This window comes from Candida dubliniensis, chromosome 5 (genome assembly GCF_000026945.1).
Source record: "Candida dubliniensis CD36 chromosome 5, complete sequence".
NCBI lineage: Eukaryota > Fungi > Ascomycota > Pichiomycetes > Serinales > Debaryomycetaceae > Candida > Candida dubliniensis.
Window position 1 is genome coordinate 167964 of NC_012864.1, and position 21910 is coordinate 189873.

General features: G+C 29.5%; 8 protein-coding genes across 8 annotated transcripts; 2 read left to right on the forward strand and 6 right to left on the reverse strand. All coding sequences in view use genetic code 12, as the record gives it.

Moving 5' to 3' along the window:
- Positions 1-57: 57 nt before the first annotated feature.
- On the reverse strand, positions 58-1590 carry CD36_50640 (Sam50p-like protein, putative; the record flags this gene model as incomplete). The annotated part of the gene is made up of 1 exon (XM_002420323.1): positions 58-1590. One exon carries the CDS (start codon positions 1588-1590, stop codon positions 58-60), a length of 1533 nt encoding a protein of 510 aa, XP_002420368.1.
- A 447-nt stretch (positions 1591-2037) lies between these two features.
- On the reverse strand, positions 2038-3111 carry CD36_50650 (homoserine kinase, putative; the record flags this gene model as incomplete). The annotated part of the gene is made up of 1 exon (XM_002420324.1): positions 2038-3111. The coding sequence occupies one exon, from the start codon at positions 3109-3111 to the stop codon at positions 2038-2040; it is 1074 nt and encodes a 357-aa protein (XP_002420369.1).
- Positions 3112-3485: 374 nt separating this feature from the next.
- On the reverse strand, positions 3486-5072 carry ERG11 (lanosterol 14-alpha demethylase; the record flags this gene model as incomplete). The annotated part of the gene is made up of 1 exon (XM_002420325.1): positions 3486-5072. One exon carries the CDS (start codon positions 5070-5072, stop codon positions 3486-3488), a length of 1587 nt encoding a protein of 528 aa, XP_002420370.1.
- A 1516-nt stretch (positions 5073-6588) lies between these two features.
- On the reverse strand, positions 6589-8772 carry CD36_50670 (helix-loop-helix DNA binding protein, putative; the record flags this gene model as incomplete). The annotated part of the gene is made up of 1 exon (XM_002420326.1): positions 6589-8772. The coding sequence occupies one exon, from the start codon at positions 8770-8772 to the stop codon at positions 6589-6591; it is 2184 nt and encodes a 727-aa protein (XP_002420371.1).
- Positions 8773-12527: 3755 nt separating this feature from the next.
- On the forward strand, positions 12528-13835 carry CD36_50680 (arginine N-methyltransferase, putative; the record flags this gene model as incomplete). The annotated part of the gene is made up of 1 exon (XM_002420327.1): positions 12528-13835. The coding sequence occupies one exon, from the start codon at positions 12528-12530 to the stop codon at positions 13833-13835; it is 1308 nt and encodes a 435-aa protein (XP_002420372.1).
- Positions 13836-13845: 10 nt separating this feature from the next.
- On the reverse strand, positions 13846-14943 carry CD36_50690 (RNA polymerase II transcription factor B subunit, putative; the record flags this gene model as incomplete). The annotated part of the gene is made up of 1 exon (XM_002420328.1): positions 13846-14943. The coding sequence occupies one exon, from the start codon at positions 14941-14943 to the stop codon at positions 13846-13848; it is 1098 nt and encodes a 365-aa protein (XP_002420373.1).
- Positions 14944-15248: 305 nt separating this feature from the next.
- Positions 15249-16400, reverse strand: CD36_50700 (S-adenosylmethionine decarboxylase proenzyme, [contains: s-adenosylmethionine decarboxylase alpha chain; s adenosylmethionine decarboxylase beta chain], putative; the record flags this gene model as incomplete). The annotated part of the gene is made up of 1 exon (XM_002420329.1): positions 15249-16400. The coding sequence occupies one exon, from the start codon at positions 16398-16400 to the stop codon at positions 15249-15251; it is 1152 nt and encodes a 383-aa protein (XP_002420374.1).
- Positions 16401-19958: 3558 nt separating this feature from the next.
- On the forward strand, positions 19959-21908 carry CD36_50710 ([GPI-anchored] cell wall protein, HYR(-like) family member, putative; the record flags this gene model as incomplete). The annotated part of the gene is made up of 1 exon (XM_002420330.1): positions 19959-21908. One exon carries the CDS (start codon positions 19959-19961, stop codon positions 21906-21908), a length of 1950 nt encoding a protein of 649 aa, XP_002420375.1.
- Positions 21909-21910: the final 2 nt, after the last annotated feature.

The window sequence follows — 21910 nt, forward strand, 5'->3', positions numbered from 1 at the left end:
TAATACAGGTTGTAAGACTTTTATATATATGTACTCTTTACTTTTTACTTTTTACTTCTAGTTATTATTAGAACCACCAATTGAAATTGAAAAATGTAAACCATCCTTAATACCAGCAGTATTAGTATTACCATCATTAGTAAATCCTAATCGTTTACTAAAATAATATCCAATATCAAAATTAGCCCAATTATTAAAATATTTCAATCCAAAACCATAACTAACTGCTCCATTTTCATCTTCTAATAAATTGGCTTTAGATGAATTAACCACATTACCAATAATCCCTGTAGCATAAACTCTTAAAGGATTTAAATCTTGTTCATTGTCAAGTGAGATTGTACTTGCACTTTTTGGTGGTGGTGGAGGAGGAGGAGCATATAAAAGGCATGGAATTTTTGAATATAATGTGGCTTGAAATTTATAATATTGGTCACCTCCTTGTAGTTCAACGCTATTTTTGGTAAATCCTGGGAATGAATTATAACCACCTAAATAAAATTTATCTGAAGGATGAATTGGTGTAACTTTACTATTGTTGTTGTTATTGAATGAATATATTCCACCTAATTGAGCTTGGAATTTAGTAGTGAAAAATTCATTGAATAATGATTTATATAAATTGATCAGGAAATCAGTTTTAATAAATTCATTACGATTATTAACATTTAATTGTTCTTGATTCGAAGAAATTTCTCCATTAAATAATAATTCATAACCATTTTTAGGGAAATTTTTCAGTTGTTCATGTAAAAATTCAATTTTTTGAAATTTTAATTGATTTAATATAGATGATTTTAAAAATTGTCCATTAAAAAATTTAATTGAATCAAAATTCCCATCATCTAAATTTATTAAATTCCGTTTTAAAAGTTGAAATCCAGTGAAAAAATTTAAATCATTAGTAGTAGTAGTAGCCTTGTTGCCACCATATAGTAAACCTAATTTCCCACCAATGATTTCTTGTTTTGTATCTTGCCAAACTTCATTATTTTCTTGATTTAATTGAAAATCAATTAAAAATTTGAATTTTGGATTTTTCAAATATGATATAAATTTCCCATTAGCAATTAAATGATCTAATGGTTTATAAGGATTATAATCTACTCCAATAGATATTAATTCCCCATTACCATTAAAATTATGATTAATATGGTTTAATTTTAAATTTAAATATTCTTCATTATTAAAATTTAAAAACCCTTGATTATTACTTAAATTAATCGCCAGTAAATCAATTAATATTTTAGTAATTAATGAAGGTTCTTTATTATAAGATTTAATTTTATTAGAAGATAAAGAATAATAATTATCTGGTAATATTTGAATGGCAACTTTATTGAAAATCCCTGTTTCAATTAATTTCGATTGCAGGGATTTAATTTTATTAATCAATTGAAGAAATGTTAAATCACCAGTTTGTAATATCGGTGATAATAAATTTTGGAAAAATTGATTAGAAAATGATTCACCACCAACGACTTCAATTTTAGTTAAATAAATTGGTAAATTGGTTGATTCTTGTAAATATTGTTCTTCAATTAATTTACTTTTCAAATCAGGATTAGTATTTACTTGAAGCTCAACCATTGTTGGGGTGTATAGGATGTTACCTTTTTTGATAATGAATATGTATGTAAGAGTGAATCAATCGAAGTATTTGGTGTCAATGTGCTGTTGGTGTTGATGGTGGTGATCTTTTTTTTTTTGGGAGTGGTTGCTGTAATCAAAAACTATTAATTTGGTTGCTGCAATTTTATTGGTTCATTGTCCACGACATATTTTTAACTTCAACAACAATAACAACAAATACCGAGGAGGAAAAGTTATGTTACTCTTAGATTGATTAATTAATTAATTACTGCAAAAAAAAAAAAAAAAAAGGTTGAAATATTCTTCACTAATACCAAGTATTCCATACAGAAAAGAACTTCTGTGTCTACTATTATATTTGTCTAAATAATGAGTTTTCATAAACATAATCTATACTATAAGCTCTTTTTTTTTTTTTTTTTTTTTTTTGATGGTACCATTTAGTTAACTTCTATATTCAACTGTTGCACCATCATAAGCTAAATCTAATAATTTTGAATTACATTCAATACCTTCTTGTTTAAATATTTCAATGACATCATTAGCAATTTTTTCAAATCCATCAGTAGCAAGACATAAAATAGTTGGACCAGCACCTGATAAACAAATCCCACATAATCCAGGATAATTTTCTGGAGTTATTTTCATTAAAACATTATTCAATCCAGGGATTAATCCAAATCTATAAGGTTGATGTAATTTATCTTTCATAGATTGATAAATCAATTTATGACTTGGAGGATCTTGAGTTAAAGCTGTTGTTAAAATGGCAATTCTTTGTAAATTATAAACAATATCTTGTAATTGATAATTCTTTGGTAATACTGAACGAGAAAGATCAGTTGATAATTCAAAATTAGGGATTATAGTAAGACATTTAATTTTTTTATTCCAATTATATCTAACATATTGACCAATATTAACTGGTGGTGGTTGACAAATAATTTTATCTTGTGGAGTAATAATTTGTCCCTGGTTAATTTTTGGTAAAATATATTCTAATGGGACGGTGGTTAACTGTGAATCTTTTGATGATAATTCATTAAGATAAGATCCAATAAATCCTCCAAGCATAGCAGCAGCAATATTATCTGGATGTCTTTCAATCATAAGACAATAATCCAATAATCGATATTTGTCTAATTTTAAATTCCCAATTTCATTACCTAAATATACTCCAGCAACAATAGCACTTGCCAGTGATCCTAATCCTCGACCTAATGGAATTGGATTATTAACGTGAATATGAGTTCCTCGAGGGAAATCTTTAATACCATTACATCTCATAACATATAATGCTGTTTGAGTAATTAAATTTTCATTAGATTCAAAAGGAACTTTCCCATCTCCTTCATAACTTAATAAGGCATGATGAGGATCAGATGAAGTATCAATATTAGGATCAATAGTGACAGTAATGGTTAAATAAAGTTCTAAACCTATACCTAAAACATCAAAACCTGGCCCTATATTAGCCGATGATGCTGGAACTTTGATTTTAAACGAAGAAATGCTCATATGAACAAGGGGGGTGACTGGTAAACTGGTTGTTTGTCAATGTTGTTGAAAAGAAGATTGAAAAATTTTTTGTTTTGAATAAACCAAATGGAATGTTTTTTTTTTTTACGAACGGCCGACAAATCCCTACCGATACCGCCCTACATATAGAAAAAAATTTAATTGAGTCATCATCATCATAATAATAACTTGAAACAACTTTAAACAACCTGCCTCTTTCTTTTTTAAATGGTTTATTTTATAATATAATCTAATTCTATATGTATCATATATTTGTATGTAAAAGTATATGTATAAGCCAACTAAATAACAATAGAAAGAAAGAAGAAAAAACAGAATTTATAGTCTTAATGGGAAGAAACACCCATACCTTTTTAAAACATACAAGTTTCTCTTTTTTCCCAAATAATTCTTGCTGGTTCAGTAGGTAAAACCACCATTGAAGAATAATCAGGATCTGGTACTCTATTACCTTCAACAGTCCATCTTAAATTATAAACAAAAGTAGTCAAAATAGTTCCTAATTGAACATAAGCAAATTGTTCACCAATACATCTATGTCTACCACCACCAAATGGTAAATAAGGTGAAGAAACCCCTTTGGAGATTTTCCCAAATCCATAATCAACTTCATCAGAAGAATTGAATGAAACAGAATTGGCTTTGGCAGCAGCAGTATCCCATCTAGTTGGATCAAAATTATTAGGATTATCAAAATATCTTTCACTAGTATGAGCATAACCAGGAGAAACTAATACATAATGACCTCTTGGAACAACATAATTGGTTTCTGGAATTCTTAATGGATTTTTAACTTTTCTGAAAATAGAATGTAATGGCATATGCATTCTAAGAGTTTCCTTAATAGTATTAGTAACAGAAGGTAATTTTTGTAAATCTTCATAAGTTAAATCATTCAAATCACCACCTTTTTCCTTTAACAATTCAACAACTTCTTGATATATAGCATCTTGTAAATGAGGTTTTTCACCTAAATGTAATAAGAACCATGCAGAAGTAGAAGCAGAAGTATGTTGACCACCCATAAGAATACCAATTAAAAGATTGGCAATTTCTTGATCAGTCATTTTCACACCATCTTTATAAGTAGAATGAGTCAATAAAGAATCAATTAAATCACGACTTGGATCAATATCACCACGTTCTCTTCTCAGTTTAATTTCTTTCATATAAGTAGCAGAAATTTTCTTTTGAGCAGCATCACGTCTCCAATAATGAGGTAAAGGTAAATTAGGGAAAACAAAATTAATGGGAGTAAAACCTTTATCTAAATCAGAATATAATTGAGCAAATGAACGATCGAAAAGTTTTCTAACATCATCACCAAACAAAGATCTTGAAGCTGTGAAAATAGTAATTTCTGGTTGAGTTTTCATAATATTAGCAACTCCATGATTTTTTTCTTTCAATTTAAAACTTTCATCATTAACAAAATAATCCAAAATTTCTTCTCTAATTTTTGGAACATATCTTTTAAATGATTCAGTAGTAAGAGCAAATTTAGCAAATTTCTTTTGTTCCATTAATCTTGAATTTGGACAATCATAAATAACTCCTTTACCGAAAACGGGTGTAGTCAAATGTTTATAAGCATCTTCAGCGGAAACATCCGATAATTTAGCATTGAAAATAAATTCATGACCTTTTGGACCTAAATAAACCGTCATAATTTTCCCTAATAACATAAATGAAAATATATCACCATGTTTTTGACGACATGATTCAAAAAATTCATAAGGTTTTTGACCAAAAGAAGCAGCAGAACCAAACCAAGGAATCCAATAAAACACTAATGGGGCTCTATCTTTTCTTAATGAATATAAATATTGCCATATTAAATTATAAACAAATGGTACTCCCAATAAGATTGTGATTTGTTGAGTAACACTAAGGGATAAAAAATAATTAATGCCATCAATGGCAGTTTCAACAATAGCCATATTGAATAATGATCAATTCCCCTTTTAAAAGAATTATATATATATGTGTGTGTAGGTAAAAGAAGACAAGTTAAGTGGAAAGAAGATTGAATAAATTCTTTTCCTTGTCTATTTATATAAAGAAGTAGAAGAAGAGAAAGAGAAAAAAATTATTGTATGATGTTATTTTTTTTTTTTTTTTTTTTCATTCTATGAATTGATTCTCTACCAAAGAATATACGATCATACATACAAATCTTTTTTTTTTTTACCAATCGGGTACGATATATTTACAACCAATTCATTCATTCATTCATCCACCCATTCTTTCTCTTTCTCTCTTTCTGATCTCTATACATATTATGACCTGCTACTATTCTTGTAGTTCTCATTTATTAGATTCTAAATAAACCATCCTCATCTTGTATTGCTCTTTTACTTTATCTCTTTCAATCTTTGGCAGACGTCGTGTGGCTGTTGACAAACAACAACCCTAATAATGTCGTGGCAATTTTTTGATTTTTCTCGTTTAGATATAAACAAAGATCAATGTCGTCGTATAACTCATGTATTTTTGTAGCTCGCGCCACGCACAGTGCGCATGCCCATCCCACCACTCCTCCTCCTCCTCCTAACCTCCACGACATTTTTCTTTTATTGTTTAGTGTCCTGTCCTTTCCTTTTCCTTTCTTACTATGCACCAGTAATATCGAAGTTGATTGTAATCTTTTATAAATTGTAATCAACTGATGGAAATAAGAACCTTTCTATTACACAATTACAATTACAATGGAAATAACGGCCATTTTATAAAGTTATTCCCGGCTAATCTTATATCCAACCGGTTTTTTTTCAACTATTTATGTGCATACGACAAGATAGTCTATGTCTAGTCCTAGGTATTGCGGAGGTGAAGGGAATTAGGGGGGAGAGGGGATGTTCCTAATCGTTTTTGAATCTCTTTCGTACTCTGCGTCGTTCGCTTATTTCATCACACATGATGACCGTAATTGGTCTTTATGGGGGAGGCTGGTAAACCCTATTAACCTAACCAGTTTGTATTGGTGTTATACAAACAAACAGGGATATTCTAGTTTACCAAGAATCAAATTGTTTGGTTTTTTAATAGCATGCGATGACAGCATGGTAGTTGTATTGGTAACCAATGGGTTATATTCTCTCCTAAACCTACCTTGACTAGCGTATCCCTTTCGCTGTTTGGTTTATATACCCAAAGTTTAGCTGGGTAAAACATCTTTCCTCTCTTTGCTACAATTTGGGGTGTGTTTATAGTTATATATTCTAGCTAGCTATCCTTTAACCACTTCTACATTTCTAGCTCATAATGAAACCTAGTATCTTATTATCGTTACAAATAAACTTATAAATATTAGATTATCTCAAAATCTTTGTATGTACATATATATATATATTTATTCATTTCATTAAAAAAATCAATCAACCTAAAACTTAAACCCAAACTTATACATAAAAAATCTAAAAACTAGAACCTTGTTAAAGCAACATTATTTGATGATTACATATCTTCATCAATTACTAAACCTAACATTCTTGCCTTTAATACTAATTCATCATGTTCTTGTTTCATTCTTTCATTTTTCATTTCTAAAAATTTAATATATTCAATAGATTTAGCTAATATTGTTCCTTTATTCAATTTTCTTGCTGGTTCTAATCCTTCTAAATCAATAACTTCTTCTTCTTCCTCTTCCTCTTCTTCTTGTCCCTCCTCTTCATCATCATTTGGTTCGTGTTCTTGCTCTTCTATTTCCATTAATCCATCAAATTCATCATCATAATCTTCCGATTGTTTTAATCGATTAGATGAATTTTGTAATATTCCTAATTGATCATCATTATAATTTCCCCCACCACCACTACCACAATTGTTATTATTATTGAAACCGATTGTCCCAGTATTTATATAACTGGTAGTACCCCCATTATTCATAATTAAACCTTTATTAATATTAATCATTTCATCATCAGAAGAATCATATTCTGGATTCTTGCCACTAGTAGTAGCAATACTACTATTACGTCTATGTTGTTGTTGTTGATGTTGATGTTGTTGCATTAATAATTTCTCTCGTTGCTTTTTTTGTGCTAATATTCTTAATGTAGGAACCGAATTTTGTAAAGCATTAAATTTATCATTAATTTTATTTCGATATCGTTGTTCAATTACATTATGAGCTGATTTAATTCTTGGTCTTCCAGGATGAGGATTATGATTTATCATATTTGTTGGTTCATTAATAATTGTTGATGTAGTTGATGAAGATGAGGAAGGTTCAATCTTGATTTTCCGACCTCTACTCTTTGTTGGGGCATTAGATGTACTAGGAGTAGTGGTTAATGGACTAGTATGTACATTTAATGGTGATATTGGTGATGACCCTGGTAACATAGAATTGGAATTACTTGATGATGTGGTTGTGGTTGTGGTGGTAGTGGTAATTGGAGTATTGGTTGGTCTTCCTTGTGAAACTGCTGAGGAGGAAGACGATGTTCCTGTTGTTGTCGTGGTACCAAATGTTATTTGTGATGCTTGTTCAGTTAACGATTTTGAATTTTGATAATCTAAAACGGAAGAAGAACCAGAAGATGAAGATGATCGTTTAATTGAATTTGAGTTTCGACTTTTCTTACTTCCTTTAGAACCAATATTTTTATTGATATTAGATTTTATTGATGTTAGGGATGTTTCCATGGACATTGGTGATTGTAAATTCGAATTAAATTCTTGATTAGATTTTATTCTTTGATGATTAGACATTGATTGAGGAATATTACCCATTCTTGAATGAGGACTCACCTGATCTTGAAATACAGATCCTTGAGGAACTTGTTGCTGTTGTTGCTGTTGTTGCTGTTGTTGCTGTTGTTGCTGTTGCTGTTGTTGCTGATAATTCGAGTATTGTGAGTTTCTGGTAACTTCATTATTAAAATTATTCCCCATTTGATCATTTAAATTAAATATCATGGGACTATTAGAACTATTCATTTGTTCATCTTGTTCTAATATCATTGGATCTCCTAAATTTGTTTCAAAGGCATTAAATCGTGAAAACTGATCAATATCATTAACAACAACACCATCATTATTATTACTATTATTGTTTTGTTTGGTAGGTGTAGTAGTAGTAGTATTTCTTTGATTTGAATTATTGTTATTCAAGTTTTTCGATGAGAAATTATCTGTTTTATTCCTACCATTATTATTGTTGTTGTTATTCAGTTTTGTATCTTTAACATAAGCACCTATTTCAGCAATAAACTCAGTATTACTTGGCAATTCATAATCAATATTTTGGAATCCATTAGTTGTAGTTGTTGTTCCATTAGAAGGTAAATTGAAATATTTAGAATTGCCATTAGTATTACTGTTGTTGTTATGTGGTAAATCAGTAACAAATGGAGGTGGAGCTAATCCAAAATCAAAATCTACTGGGAATCCTCCATTTTGATGATATGAACTACTAGAATTATTATTGTTATTCTCATCATCAACAATATTTGAATTCATATTACTATTGCTGTTATTATTATTATTATTATTACTATTTGGGAAAGTCATTATTGTATCAGAATTCTGTGATTGATTATAATTTTGTAATTGATGTCTTTGTAATTGTTCATTATTTTTATCAAACAAGGAAGTTAAGAATGCGTTATAATCATTCAATTTAAATATCATCTACTATTATTAGGACGGGATGAAATGACAAACAATTCCTTAGTGTAATCCAAAATTAAAGGATCAAGTGAATTAATTGTTTCAAATATATAAAAAGAAAGGGCCACTTGATATATTTGTATTTGATAATAATAAAAATTAATTTTTTAAAGATTTTGCAAAGTCAAAAACGTATTCGCGTATTAAATTTATCAAATGAAAGTAAATAAAAACGATAGTACTCTTCAATAGAATGTTAAAATGAAAGGATAATATAATACAATTTAATATTGAATACCAATAAGTTATAGTAATTTGAGAAGAAAATTGAAAAATTGAAAAATTGACAAGACAGGAAGGGGGGGAGGGACGATATTGTTCGAAATTAATGGGATATTTATATTAATTTGATATTTGATAATTTCTTTTCTTGAATTTATACTTATCAAGTGAATAGTATAGCTAAAAAACTCTCCAAACGGTTTTCTTTTAATTCCTTTTTAGTAGGGTTGAGTCAATTATAGATTGAAAAAGAAACCGAAGTGGTATATATATGAAGAAAAAAAGGAAAAACCAAATTCTCTGTCTCTCTGTCAGTTTATGCTAATCAAGAAAAACCTAAATTAGTTATTCAATCGATAAAGTGTAAAAGTACGTTAACGACTGGCTTTGGATGATGTCTATAACTCTTGCTATTAAGTGGGGCTGAAAACACTAATAGGGGGGGGGGACTGGAAGGGTGCGGTGTTTATATTCTAGTTGGATTTCTAAAAGGAACAAACAGTAATGATTTATAAAAGTTGATCTTGATATAGGGAAATACTGTCAAAAATCTTGAATAAAAAATGAATCGCCTAGTTGAATGTAATCAATATCAGTTACTGGTTGGTTGGCTTGATTTGATTTGATTGATAGTAATTTTATAAAGAGGAAAAGAAAACTTAAAAAAAAAAAAAAAAAAAAAAAAAAATTCTTTTCCAAAAATCAACTTTTAGAATTCAATTAAAATTTATGTAGAAATATGCAAACTGACTTCAAAAAAAATTCCTTTTAGTTCCAAAAAAAACTTAACTTTACAAAAAGAAAGTTGGTAATATCCAAAATTGATTGGATAGGTTGGGTTTCAAAACAACTAAAAAGAGAATGGAAAGTCATTAAACAATGCAAATAAAAAAAAATTAAAATCCCGTTTAGTCCTTTCAAATTCTTTCCTTTTGTTATTTTTGAATGCCCTTTAAGAATAGAATAGAAACTTACAAAATGTAATGAAAATAGAACATAAACAAAAAAAAAGGAAATCAGGGTAAGAAAACTTTATTACACATTCGGAAGATTTAATCCGTACAGCTAGGAAGACGGCTCTTCCCAATAGTAAGAAGAAGAAGAAGCAGGGACTCGGTTATCAAGAAAAACTCTCACCCCCACCACACACACATAAATTGATTGAGTCTTTACGTAATATGTTTCTTCAATTAATTGAATTTGGATTAGATATATCTTGACTTGTATTCAAAAAGAGAGTGATACTTCTATAACAGAAAACAGCATTTGAAAAAGAATTAGAAACGACACCTAGTTAGTAGTAATTGATGTTAAACAAACAAACTCAATAATGGAACTTTCTAAGAAAAGACTTTTGTTAACGGAAATAACAAAGGTGGAAAAAGAAAGAAAGAAAGAAAGAAAGAAATCAAATATTTACGGTGTACACTTGTTTGTTTGTGAATATTATAGGTCACACACATAGATTTACATTGGATCCATTCATTCATTCATATTTGAGTAATAATTGGAAATAATCACCCCACTTTATTCTTGTTTCCCGTGGTCCAGCAATATTGAGGCTTTGATTTCTTTTCTATTGAACATTGTTTTATTAAGGTCAGGTACAATTGGTATCTTTGCTTTAGTTTTCTTTTTTAAAAAACTTATAACTGTTCTCTCATGTAATAGTTTCCCTCTTGAAAGTAAATCCGAAGAGATTAAACTTACTTTTTGAACTCCCCCCCCTTCCTTGCCTAGCCTTTACAAAGTATTAACTCCCCGAATATGCCCGATGGCTGAAACTTAATTATAAAGGCATTGTTGTTCATTAAATCCATTGTTTAATTATCGCCATTGTTTGAATACTACGATTGTTCAGTTTATGGCTAGTGAACGAAAAAACCTAAACTGTAACCTACTTGCAAAAAAGAGTTGTTTCAATTATCATCATCTATCTATGTATGCACATAACATCATCATCATCCTCATCTCTATTTTGACAGAATTGAGATAAAATGGTTATTCGCCTAGTTGTATTCGTTTTCCTTTCTTTTCCGAATTGACAATGGAAAAACCAGGATCAAAAGTTTTGTGCCAAGAAGATTCAAATCAAAGCCAGATTGCGAAAAGAGTCTGGCCCCAGTTGCAGTCCCAGCTACAGTCCTAAGGCTCAGTCGATATTTCGCCGCCGGAGAATAAAAGAAAGAATCACAAAAACAAGACGCAAAAAAAAAAATCGTATGATTTTGCATCCATCGTCCTGCATGTTGTTAATCTCGCCTGATGGATAATAATGCACATTTATGTATGGCATGTATGCAAGTGTGTAGACAACAACAACAACAACAACGCCCACCATGACTAAAAAATCTCTACAAATTCCAAATTCAGATATGATTTACGATCAAAATCACTCCTCATCAACCCAATCTTAAAAGAAATGAAAAACCAAAATAGAAATTTAGCAATAACGGTTTTATTAATTGATTTGGCATATGAATATGAACATCGTAGTACCCTTGTAATGCCTGTTGACAATTTGCAAAGTGAAATCCTTAATTCCAAGAAAAAAAAAACACGTAGACTTTAATTAAAAGCAAGAAAAACAACAGAGACAGACCCTTGTAAATGAACCATTTCTGTTTTAATATTGTACAGTCTGGAAATTGAAGTGAGGAGGAAAAAAAAAGGATAAACTAAGATCTTGCTTAACCTCTATCCACATATTGAGATTCTTCCTTCTCCTCCATTATTATTGAAAAAAAAAATGTATTAAGTTGGATCTTAGATTTCAAGTGCTACTCATGGGTTTTCTAGATACCAGAAGTTAAGAGAGGGGAAGAAGAAGAAGTAGAGAAAAGGGGCCCTACTTTTGGAGAATAATAATAAAATTAAATCCGATACTTGCTTTGTTTCTTTCTATTTGGTTCCTTTTTTGCATTGATGTAAGACCATGTATTTTATGTATATGTCAAATTATGCAGCGTTATCCCTCCCTCTCTCTCTCTCCAAAAAAAGAAAATAGCCATATTCCTTGATAGATTTTATGTCTCCCGAATTCATCCTATCTTTTTCCCTTCCCGTTTATTTCTTCTGATATTAGGTTTTTGGTGTAGAGAGCAACATTTTCTACTTTTTTTTAACCCATCAATCCCCTCCCAAACTAAACTTTGATTATCTTAGTTGGTTCATTTCTATAACGTGTCAGTCTTTTTGTCAGAACACAAATTCATTCTCTCATTCTCTTTTAAATATTTAATATTAGCTCTGTCGTGGACTTGGAAGTTAATAAATTTTTGTATACACTCATATTCTGCTTCATTAACATAAGGTTGCAAAAAAAAAAAAAAATCTAATCACGTGCTATATTACACGTGACATGGATTGAAGGGCTTGTTTTTTTTTTTTTTCATCGTTGATCCAACCATTCCTCATCTCATCTTTTTGATTCCTCGTTTGGTTGCTTTTTCCTTTGTCTCTGTTCATATCCACCCCCCCCCCTACTATCTAATATGTCTGAATTACATGATTTATGTAAATTTCCAATTCGGCCAATTGATCAATCTTATATTGAAAAGTTGACTCAATATCTTAAAGATGGAATTCCAGCAACTTATACTATTGAAGAAGCATATAATTATATTAATAATATCAATATTGAACCAACAACAACGACAACTCCATTACATTTAATATGTCAAAATGCACCAATTGATATTACTAATGATGAACAAAAAATAATTTCCCAAATGGTAGAAAAATTATTTGAATATGGAGCAGGATGGAGTTTTACTGATATTAATAATCAAACTCCTGGATGTATTTTAATTTCGAGAAGACAAAAAATAGGTAATGAAAAATGGATGAATGATGTATATCAACAAATTATTGATGCTGGAGTTAGAGCAGAATTGTTGTTAAGAAAAGTAAATGAATTTGAAGAAGTTGAATTTATTGATGAAGAAGAAGAAGAAGAAGAAGAAGAAATTCCTCAATTAGTGGAGGATCAACAAGAAACCAAAGAAGAACAACAACTACAACAACAATCTGGTGATATTGATGATGCACCTGATGCACCATCACAAAATCAACAATCATATTTAAATACAAAATTAGAATATATTAATGATGCATTAATTACTAAAAATGATAAAGATGGAGTAATGATGGCTTGGGAAAATGATATTATGAAATTAGCCAGTGATACCATAACTTCAAACCTTGACTCCGATGACAATCATGATTCAGAATTAAATATTTTAAATATTGGATTTGGAATGGGGATAATTGATAACATGATTCAATCCAAACTTAAAGACCATCCTAATGCTAAACATTATATTTGTGAAGCTCATCCTGATGTATTAGAAAAAATGAAATTGGATGGATGGTATAATAAATCAAATGTAATAATATTAGAAGGAAGATGGCAAGATAAATTAAATGAATTATTGTCTTCATCAGAACAAAAAGTGCCAGTATTTTTTGATGGGATTTATTATGATACATTTCTGGAACATTATCAAGATATGTTAGAATTATTTGATATTATTGTTGGATTATTAAAACCCAATGGGATTTTTTCATTTTTCAATGGATTAGGAGCTGATAGACAAATTATTTATCAAGTTTATAAAAATTTATTAATTATTGATTTAGAAAATTATGGATTAAATTGTCAATTTAAAGAAATTGAAATCCCCATAGAAAAATTTTGGAATGAATCAAAAGATAAAAGTATTTGGGATGATGTTAAAAGATCTTATTGGTCTTGTCCAATATATTATCATCCTATAATTAAATTCATTGATGATATATAAAACTAACCATTTAAGTAGCATTTGCTTTTTCTAGTTCTATATTACAACCTAATCCAATAAATGCTTCATCTAATGCTTGTTGGAAAACATTTTGTAATCTCCAACCTCCACCTAAATATTGTTTATTTTTCGCCAATTTATTAATAAATGGATCATAATAACTATCAGAAATATTTTGTTCAATATTCATAATTGATTCAACATCTGTTGGTACTGGTAACATAGTATATCCTTTATTTAAATCACGATCACCTTGAAATGGTGTAAATGGAATTATTGATGATGATGAACCATCATTAAATTCATCATCACTATCATGATTAGCAAATGGATTAGATTTATTAAATTGTTGATCTAATTGATTATTTATAGTTTGTAATTGTTTCCTTCGAAGATTTGATCGTTTCAACATTTGATTTTGTTGTTGTTTAATTAATTCTTCACTATTACTTGAACTATTAGTTAATTTATCTAATAATTCTTGTTGTTGTTCTTGTTGATATTGTAAATCTTCTAATTCCATTTGTTTTTGAATTCTTAATTTTTCTTGTTTTAATCTTTCTCGAGCTTCTTTATATTTCATTAAATCATCATTCCGTTGAGATTCTCTCATATTTCTTTCTAAAATTTCTAATTTATGTTCTTGTTCATATTTATTTAATTCCAGTTCAATCAATTCAATCTCTTGTTTATCATTACTATAACTTAATTTGAAAATTATATCTTCAATATTTTCAAGATATCGATTATACCCCAGTAAATCTTCTGGGAAATCTTCTTCAGTTTTATTATATATCGCCGATACTTTTTTCCTAATATCAATTTCTTTTTCAATAATTAAATCTTCAAATATTTGTTGTTTAAATTTATTCTTCCTTAATATTTTCCCACATTTGGGATAAGGACATGGTGCCGGACCTAATGAAAATATTCTATCTACACATGATTCACATATTTTATGATAACATTCAGGATTAATTAGAAATTTCATATTTGGTGATAAATATTTATCCGTCTTACAAATCGGACACATATCTTTCAATTGGTCATCTATAATGTGGTAGTTAGCATTCGCATTGTTATAGCTTGTTATAGATGTATACTTCATTGACATACCTTCAGCTGTTTGTAACATTTGTGTTTGATTAGTAATGGGGTTGGCTGGATAAAGGATTCCTTCTTTCTTTTTTTTCTCTTAACAGTCTTCACTTTTATTTATAGAGGAACAAAAAAAAAATGAGAGGTAGTGCAGATTTGGATAAAATCAAATTTACCACTATACAGACCAATTATTAATACAACTCCATAATAGATGAGTAAATTTATACTTAAACCTATAACCAATATATATATATATATATAGCTATTAGAATAAGTAATGAGCAATCTCTAACACCTTTTTCGGTGAGCTATTTATTGACGAATAAATTCAACAAAATACAACTTGTAATCTTCAACATCTAATTCTTCACGATGATTAACTTTATAATTATCTAAACAACATTCAAATCGTTGCATATCAGTATTAGTTAAGAAAGTCACCATAAATTGACCTGGTTGGAAAACATTAATACATTTATCAACAATTGCTTTATAATCAGCACCAATCATATTAGTTTCAAATGATGCATAACTCCATCCTGGTTCAGGAGTAACATGAATAGTATAATAATCTGATTCATTAATTGAATTACTAGAAAATCCACATGGAGTAAAAGCAAATCCATCATGAATTTCTTTAATTGGAGATGAATTTGAGGTAATTGGTGATTGCTCTTTGAGTTTAAATAATTCATTTAATCCAGTTTGTTTGAGTACTTGTTGACCTAAATCATGACCTAAATCATGATTTTCATCAATGGCAGTATCACCAGGTTTTCTAGTAGTATAGAATTGTTGACTAGCCTCTAATGATAATTGAGTCATAATGATTTCCAAAGTACAATCATTAACAGCTGGAATTGCATCACCAGGGGCAACTCCATTGGGCTTCCCATTCTTACCACTTCCTCCAACGTAAAGATGCCAATTGGTATTATTACCAACAATATAACTTTTCCCATTATTGAAATATTGATTCAATAATTTGACTTCTTCTTGCCAATTACCATGAACATGGATTTGTCGATCTGGGAACATGAATGAACGACGAGAATAAAAAATTTGATAAATTTCTTTACTTGAAAATACCACAACCTCATCTCCAGAATAAATTTTCTGTAATTCTTTTGTAACAGTTTCAAATAATAAATCTAAACAAGCTAAAGTAGTAGTAGTACCACAAGTTTTCAAAATGATTTTATGAGGGAATACAAATAAAGATGATTCACTTAATAAAAATGCATCACATAAAGTTGACGATACTTTAGAAAGTACTTCACAATGAACTAAATTCAAAATCTTGATCCAAGTATCAAATTTAATATTTCTTAAATTGATGGGTGATAATTCTTTGGATGGGTAAAACCAAATTTCAAGTAATTTTTCTGGGCCTTCAAAAGCATGAGTTGAATCAATTGCCGTAGAAAGTTCATGATTAGAATAAATTAAAGCTGGTGCAACCATTGTCAGGTAACTTTGGTATTGTATACTTGGAGTACTAGTTGCTGTTGTTGTTGTTGAAATTGTTGAAATTGGTTTCGTAGCAGAGGGTCTGACATAAAAAGACTCTTGATATGAAAATTAGATAGTTAATCAGTTAAAAAAAAATCAATAACTTATAAAGATTGATTGCTTAAAAATATATTAATAAAAATTGTAGATTTGTTTTAAGCGGTCAATACAAAAGATAAGAATATGTATATGTGTTTGTAAAAAAGAATAATTTGATGATGATGAAGTAGTAGTACTTATTCAACAATTCAAAAATAAGTAACTTAATAAGGAGGAGTGATGTGTGGTTGTAGTTGTAGTTGGGATCTTCTTGTATATTGGGTAAAAGAAAGAAGGAAAGAAAGAGCAGAGGAGAATTGAAGAAAGTGAAAAATTTTTTTCTTTTTAGATTTTCCCATCACAACAGATCTTCAATAAACAACAACAGTGGAAAGAAATTTTAGTCAACTAAAAATATGTTAGTGATGTTAGAATGTAGTAATACCAATCATTACAATTAATATGAGGTATTTAATTTCTTCTTCTTTCTCCTATTTTATTCTATTAATCTACGGCTGTGAAGTACTATATAATGTTAATACTGTTGCGCTTGTGTAAAACCCACACTGCCCCCGAGAGGTTACAAAAATAAGATACACTCCCTACTACAACTACAAATATTATAATCTCTCATTTTTATTAGCCTCAACTCAATGAAGTTGCATTGTCAACTTGTTCTTCCTCCCTCCGCCCTCCTCCGTCTTCTCAACAAATATACATCTGTCCTCGTCTGCAAGACTTCTCTCTTTGGGTGCGGGATTTTTCTTTCCCCTTATTTGGCACCTCCTTTCATCAACAACAACCACTACTTATTCCTCTTTCTATGAGTTGTTTTAATCTGTGATTTTCCATATAAATATAAGCCAAATGCAGGTCATTGTCAGATCCCCAATTGTAATAAAAGCATACCCACCCTACTCCTACTCACCAATGGTTTAAGAATCAAGTAATTCTATAACACCGAATTGTCAAGTCATTTCTTAGACTCAAACACACGGTTTCAATGATATACTGTTGTTTATTCAATTAATAATTTCTAAAATCTAATAAGACTTATTTGTAAAGTTGCAAAAAAGAATTCTATCTCACGTGACCTATTATATGGTAAACCGTACCATTAATTCCAGTATTGTTAATTGATCTTTAACCACCATTTAAACCTGTAAGTATTGTTAATGACTCATATTAGTTAAATTATTTGAAAAAAGGTTCCTTTGAAAATATTACCAGATTCCTATATAAATCAACTGGATAGGAATTTTTTGTTTTAAAATTTATTCCAAAAAGACATCAATTTAACCCAAAACAACAACAACAACAATACAACTTATTACAATTCATTTTCTAGCCCATTTAAACTATTGTAACATTAAAAAACTAAGTACTACCCTTCAACAACAATTTAGGAATGAATTACTATAAGTCTATTTTACAAGCCTTCCCTGGATAGTGGTTTTTGAGGTTGTTGTGATCGAAAGATAAGAAACCAAAAAAAAGGTCGTGTATACTCCCCATAAACTCCAAATCACTATATATATAATCCAATAAGGTTAAGTTTAGCAATCTTCTTTAGTTTAATCCTATTTTGTTTATTGATGATTTATACAAGAATGGTCAAAAAAAAAACACAGCAAAAGAAGGAATTATCCATAGAATATTTACGTTGAGTAAAAAATCGTTCTCCATAAAAGATGTCAATCATACATAGTGTGGTAACACAAAATTAACAAAGGGACACGAAAAGGAAACAAATAATTTGTAGCACAAAACCGCACCAAATATTCCTCCTCCCTTCCCCTTTCTTTTAATAAACCGTGTCAACAATTCTTAATACACAAAAGATATTACGTTTAAACCCTCATGATGATGATGATAAGGTTACATTTACTTGATTGGTAAATATTTTAAACTTAATCAGAATTTTTATTTTTTTTTAAAGAAAAAGTTAGAAATAAAGTGGGGGAGGCAGAGTGGTAAACTTAGTTTCATCACCACTGATAACAAATACACTGTGAAAGATATTGAATAGGAATTTCATTTCAATTCAATTGGTATTATCTTCTTTTTCTATAATACATGTATATCAGCAATACAATTATTGTTTACCAATCACATTGATTAAACCAGTGAATTGAGATTTATTCTTTGTTTTTTTTTTTTTTTTTGATTTTCAGTTCTGAAATTCTCATATTTGAATCGACTCAATCATCAACTAACTTGACCTGCTTTAAATCCCAACAATACCATATCTCTTATTATCAATCAAACCATGGAAAAATCATAAGCAACAAAAATGAAAAACAAAAAAGCCATGGTGAAGGCTTTGGATCACTAAGTCGTCTACGTATTAGTTTTCTGTTATTGTTGTAGGTTTCTTTGACAGGGCTTTAAAAAAAACCAATTTTGTTCTATCCAACATATTGGCAATATAATTGATTGATAATATATTTTTAAAAAAGGGTTTTCCTGAAAAAGTACCACCAACTACAACCGCTTCTTTGTATAAATCTACTAAATTGAATTGAATGAACTGGGGTTAGTACAACCCCCTCCCTACCCTCGCCACAATCTCGTCATATCTCAATCAAGTATTAATAATAGATTTGAAACTATAAATATGACAAAATTACCTAAAGGATGAAGTAAACAATAGAATCAACTAAATATCATTTCACTTTTCACTTTTTACTACAATTAAAAACAACGAAAAAAAAAAAAAAACAAGAAGCAAGTTAGACGGAACAACAACAATAATAATGAATGAATGAATGAATTACTATATCAAAAAGTTCGAGTCTAAAGTTAAATTTAAATTTAGAGTAATGACAGTAATGGTTAAAAAATTAATCAATTGATTTTTTTGTGCGTGAATATGTATTGATGGTATTACAATAACATCCACTCCACCCTTTTATTTTCAAAATCAATCAAATAATTACATGAAATTTTCCTTAAGTTGAAGAATGAAAAACAGTAAGTACTATTTTGGTTATTATTGCCATGATACAATGGAATATTTTGATAATTTTGGAGTTGTGAAACAAGAAAATATTAAAAGAACATAATTGCAAAAAGAAAAACTTATAATATAACAAGTTATAATTTTAGAGTTAAAAGTTAGCCATTTTTGCAGCCTTTCCTCTTACAATACTACTACTACCAACCACAAACACGTAGTTTCCTGTTTTGTATCTGTTAATAACAATAATAGTATACTTTTATTCGTTATCTTAATAATTCAACAATTCAATATTGAAAGACTAATTTCTTACAATAACAATAATAATGATGGTGAACGAGGTGGTGGTAAAACCCCAGAAGTTTGACCTCTTTCCAACATCAACATCTAACCTCTTTAAAAGACTATAAATAATCAAGGAAATGTTATTAATTTCTTAAAAAAAATTGTCTTCTTGAATATTTCTTCTCTCTCTTTCTCCTCAAAAAGATTAGATTTTTCAATTTGCAATAATGTTATTCACTTTATCCATTCTTTTCCCATTATTGTTTAATTCAATTTTTGCTATTGAAATTACTCAAAATAGAGTTGATCAAGGTACCATCAATACCAAAATTGGTGATATCACCATTGATTCTGGTGCTTATTGGTCAATCATTGATAATTCAATTTCATCTTTTATTGGTGATTTAAATATTAAAACTAATGCTGGATTATATATTTCTCTGACAATTCTGGATTTACCACTTTTAGTTCTATTAAATTCTGGATCAGCTTCAATTACAAATAATGGAATTATTTCATTAGATTCTCGCAGTTCAACTCAAGGTTCTTCACAATATAATTTGGTTGGTGAATCATTTTTAAATAATGGAGAATTTTATCTTGCTGCTTCAGGTGTTATTCCAATGACTATGGGAATTACTGGTAAAAGTTGGAATAATAATGGATTAATTGTTGCTTATCAAAATCAAAGAAAATCTGGTTCAGTTAGATTTGGTGTCATTGGTCAAACTATTATTAATAAAGGTCAAATTTGTTTAATTAATCAAGTTTTACAACAAACTAGTAAAATTGATGGATCTGGTTGTATTACCACTAAAGAGAATTCTAGTATTTATATTTCAAATGTTCTTGATCCTCAATCAGTTTCTAGTGAACAAAATTATTATTTGGCTGATGATAAATCTTCAATTATTGTTGAAGCAGTAGGATTTAATTCTCAAAATTTTAATGTATTTGGTTTTGGTAATGGTAATAAAATTGGTTTAACTTTATCATTAAAATTTGGTGCTGGTAGTGGTAATTCAGGTCTGGCTTATAGTTATGATTCCAATACTGGTATTTTATCATTAACAAGTGGATTATTTGGACAAAAATTTAATATTGGTCCAGGTTATAATTCTAGTTTGTTTAGTATTGTCACTGATGATAGTGATGGGATTCCTTCAGTTGATAATGGTGCTGTTACTTATTCTGGTCCTGTTCCTAATCAAAAATCATTACCTTCAGCTTGTAATGTTGAATGTAAACAAATCCCTGATGTTCCAGATAATGGTCCTTCTTCTTCTTCTTCTTCTAGTAGTGGTGTCATCACTACTACTACTTCTACTAGTACTGATACTACTATTGATACCGCTTCTGTTTCATCAACCAGTAATGAAGAATCCTCGGCTTCTGAATCACCAAATAATTCTGCATCAAATGAATTGTCTACAACTTTTGAAGTTTCTCAAACCATTGGTACTAGTGAACCAAGTGCTTCTGAATCAAGTGAAATTGATATTTCTGGTACTACTGATCCTGATACTGCTACCTCTAGCGGTAATGATAATTCAAATTCATTATCTACTTTCAGTTCAAACACTAACAGTGACACCATATCTTCAGAAACAGGTTCAGTTTCATCTTACTCAACCCCATCGTCTGGTGATTCATCTGAAGTATCCTCATTGGCAACTGGAACTTTGCCAGATACCATTACAGGCTCCCAAGAAAGCTCCACCTCAGGTTTTACATCTGGTGTTATTGAATCATCGGGAGTTAGTGATAATTCAAATAGTGTTGCCACTACTGCTACTACACCAAATTCAGTTGATGTTAATACTCAATCTAATACTGACAATACCGTCACTTCTGCCATTACTACTGATACCGGTGTTAATACCCCTATAACTACTGGTACTGGTTCTGGTTCTGATAACAATGGTGTTCTTCCAACTGATTCTAATGTCAATTCTAACGAAACTGATAATATTTCCACTTTGACTACTTCAAGTACTACTTTAATTTCTGTAGTATCATCATCACAACCTATTGCTGAAGAATCAACATTGCCTTCTTCTTTTGCTTCTGGTATTCCGGGAGAAGTGATTCCAAATGCCAATGGATCTTCTAAATTATCAATTAATTTGTCATTTATTATAAGCGGATGCGCTATAATTTTGGGATTATTCATGTAATC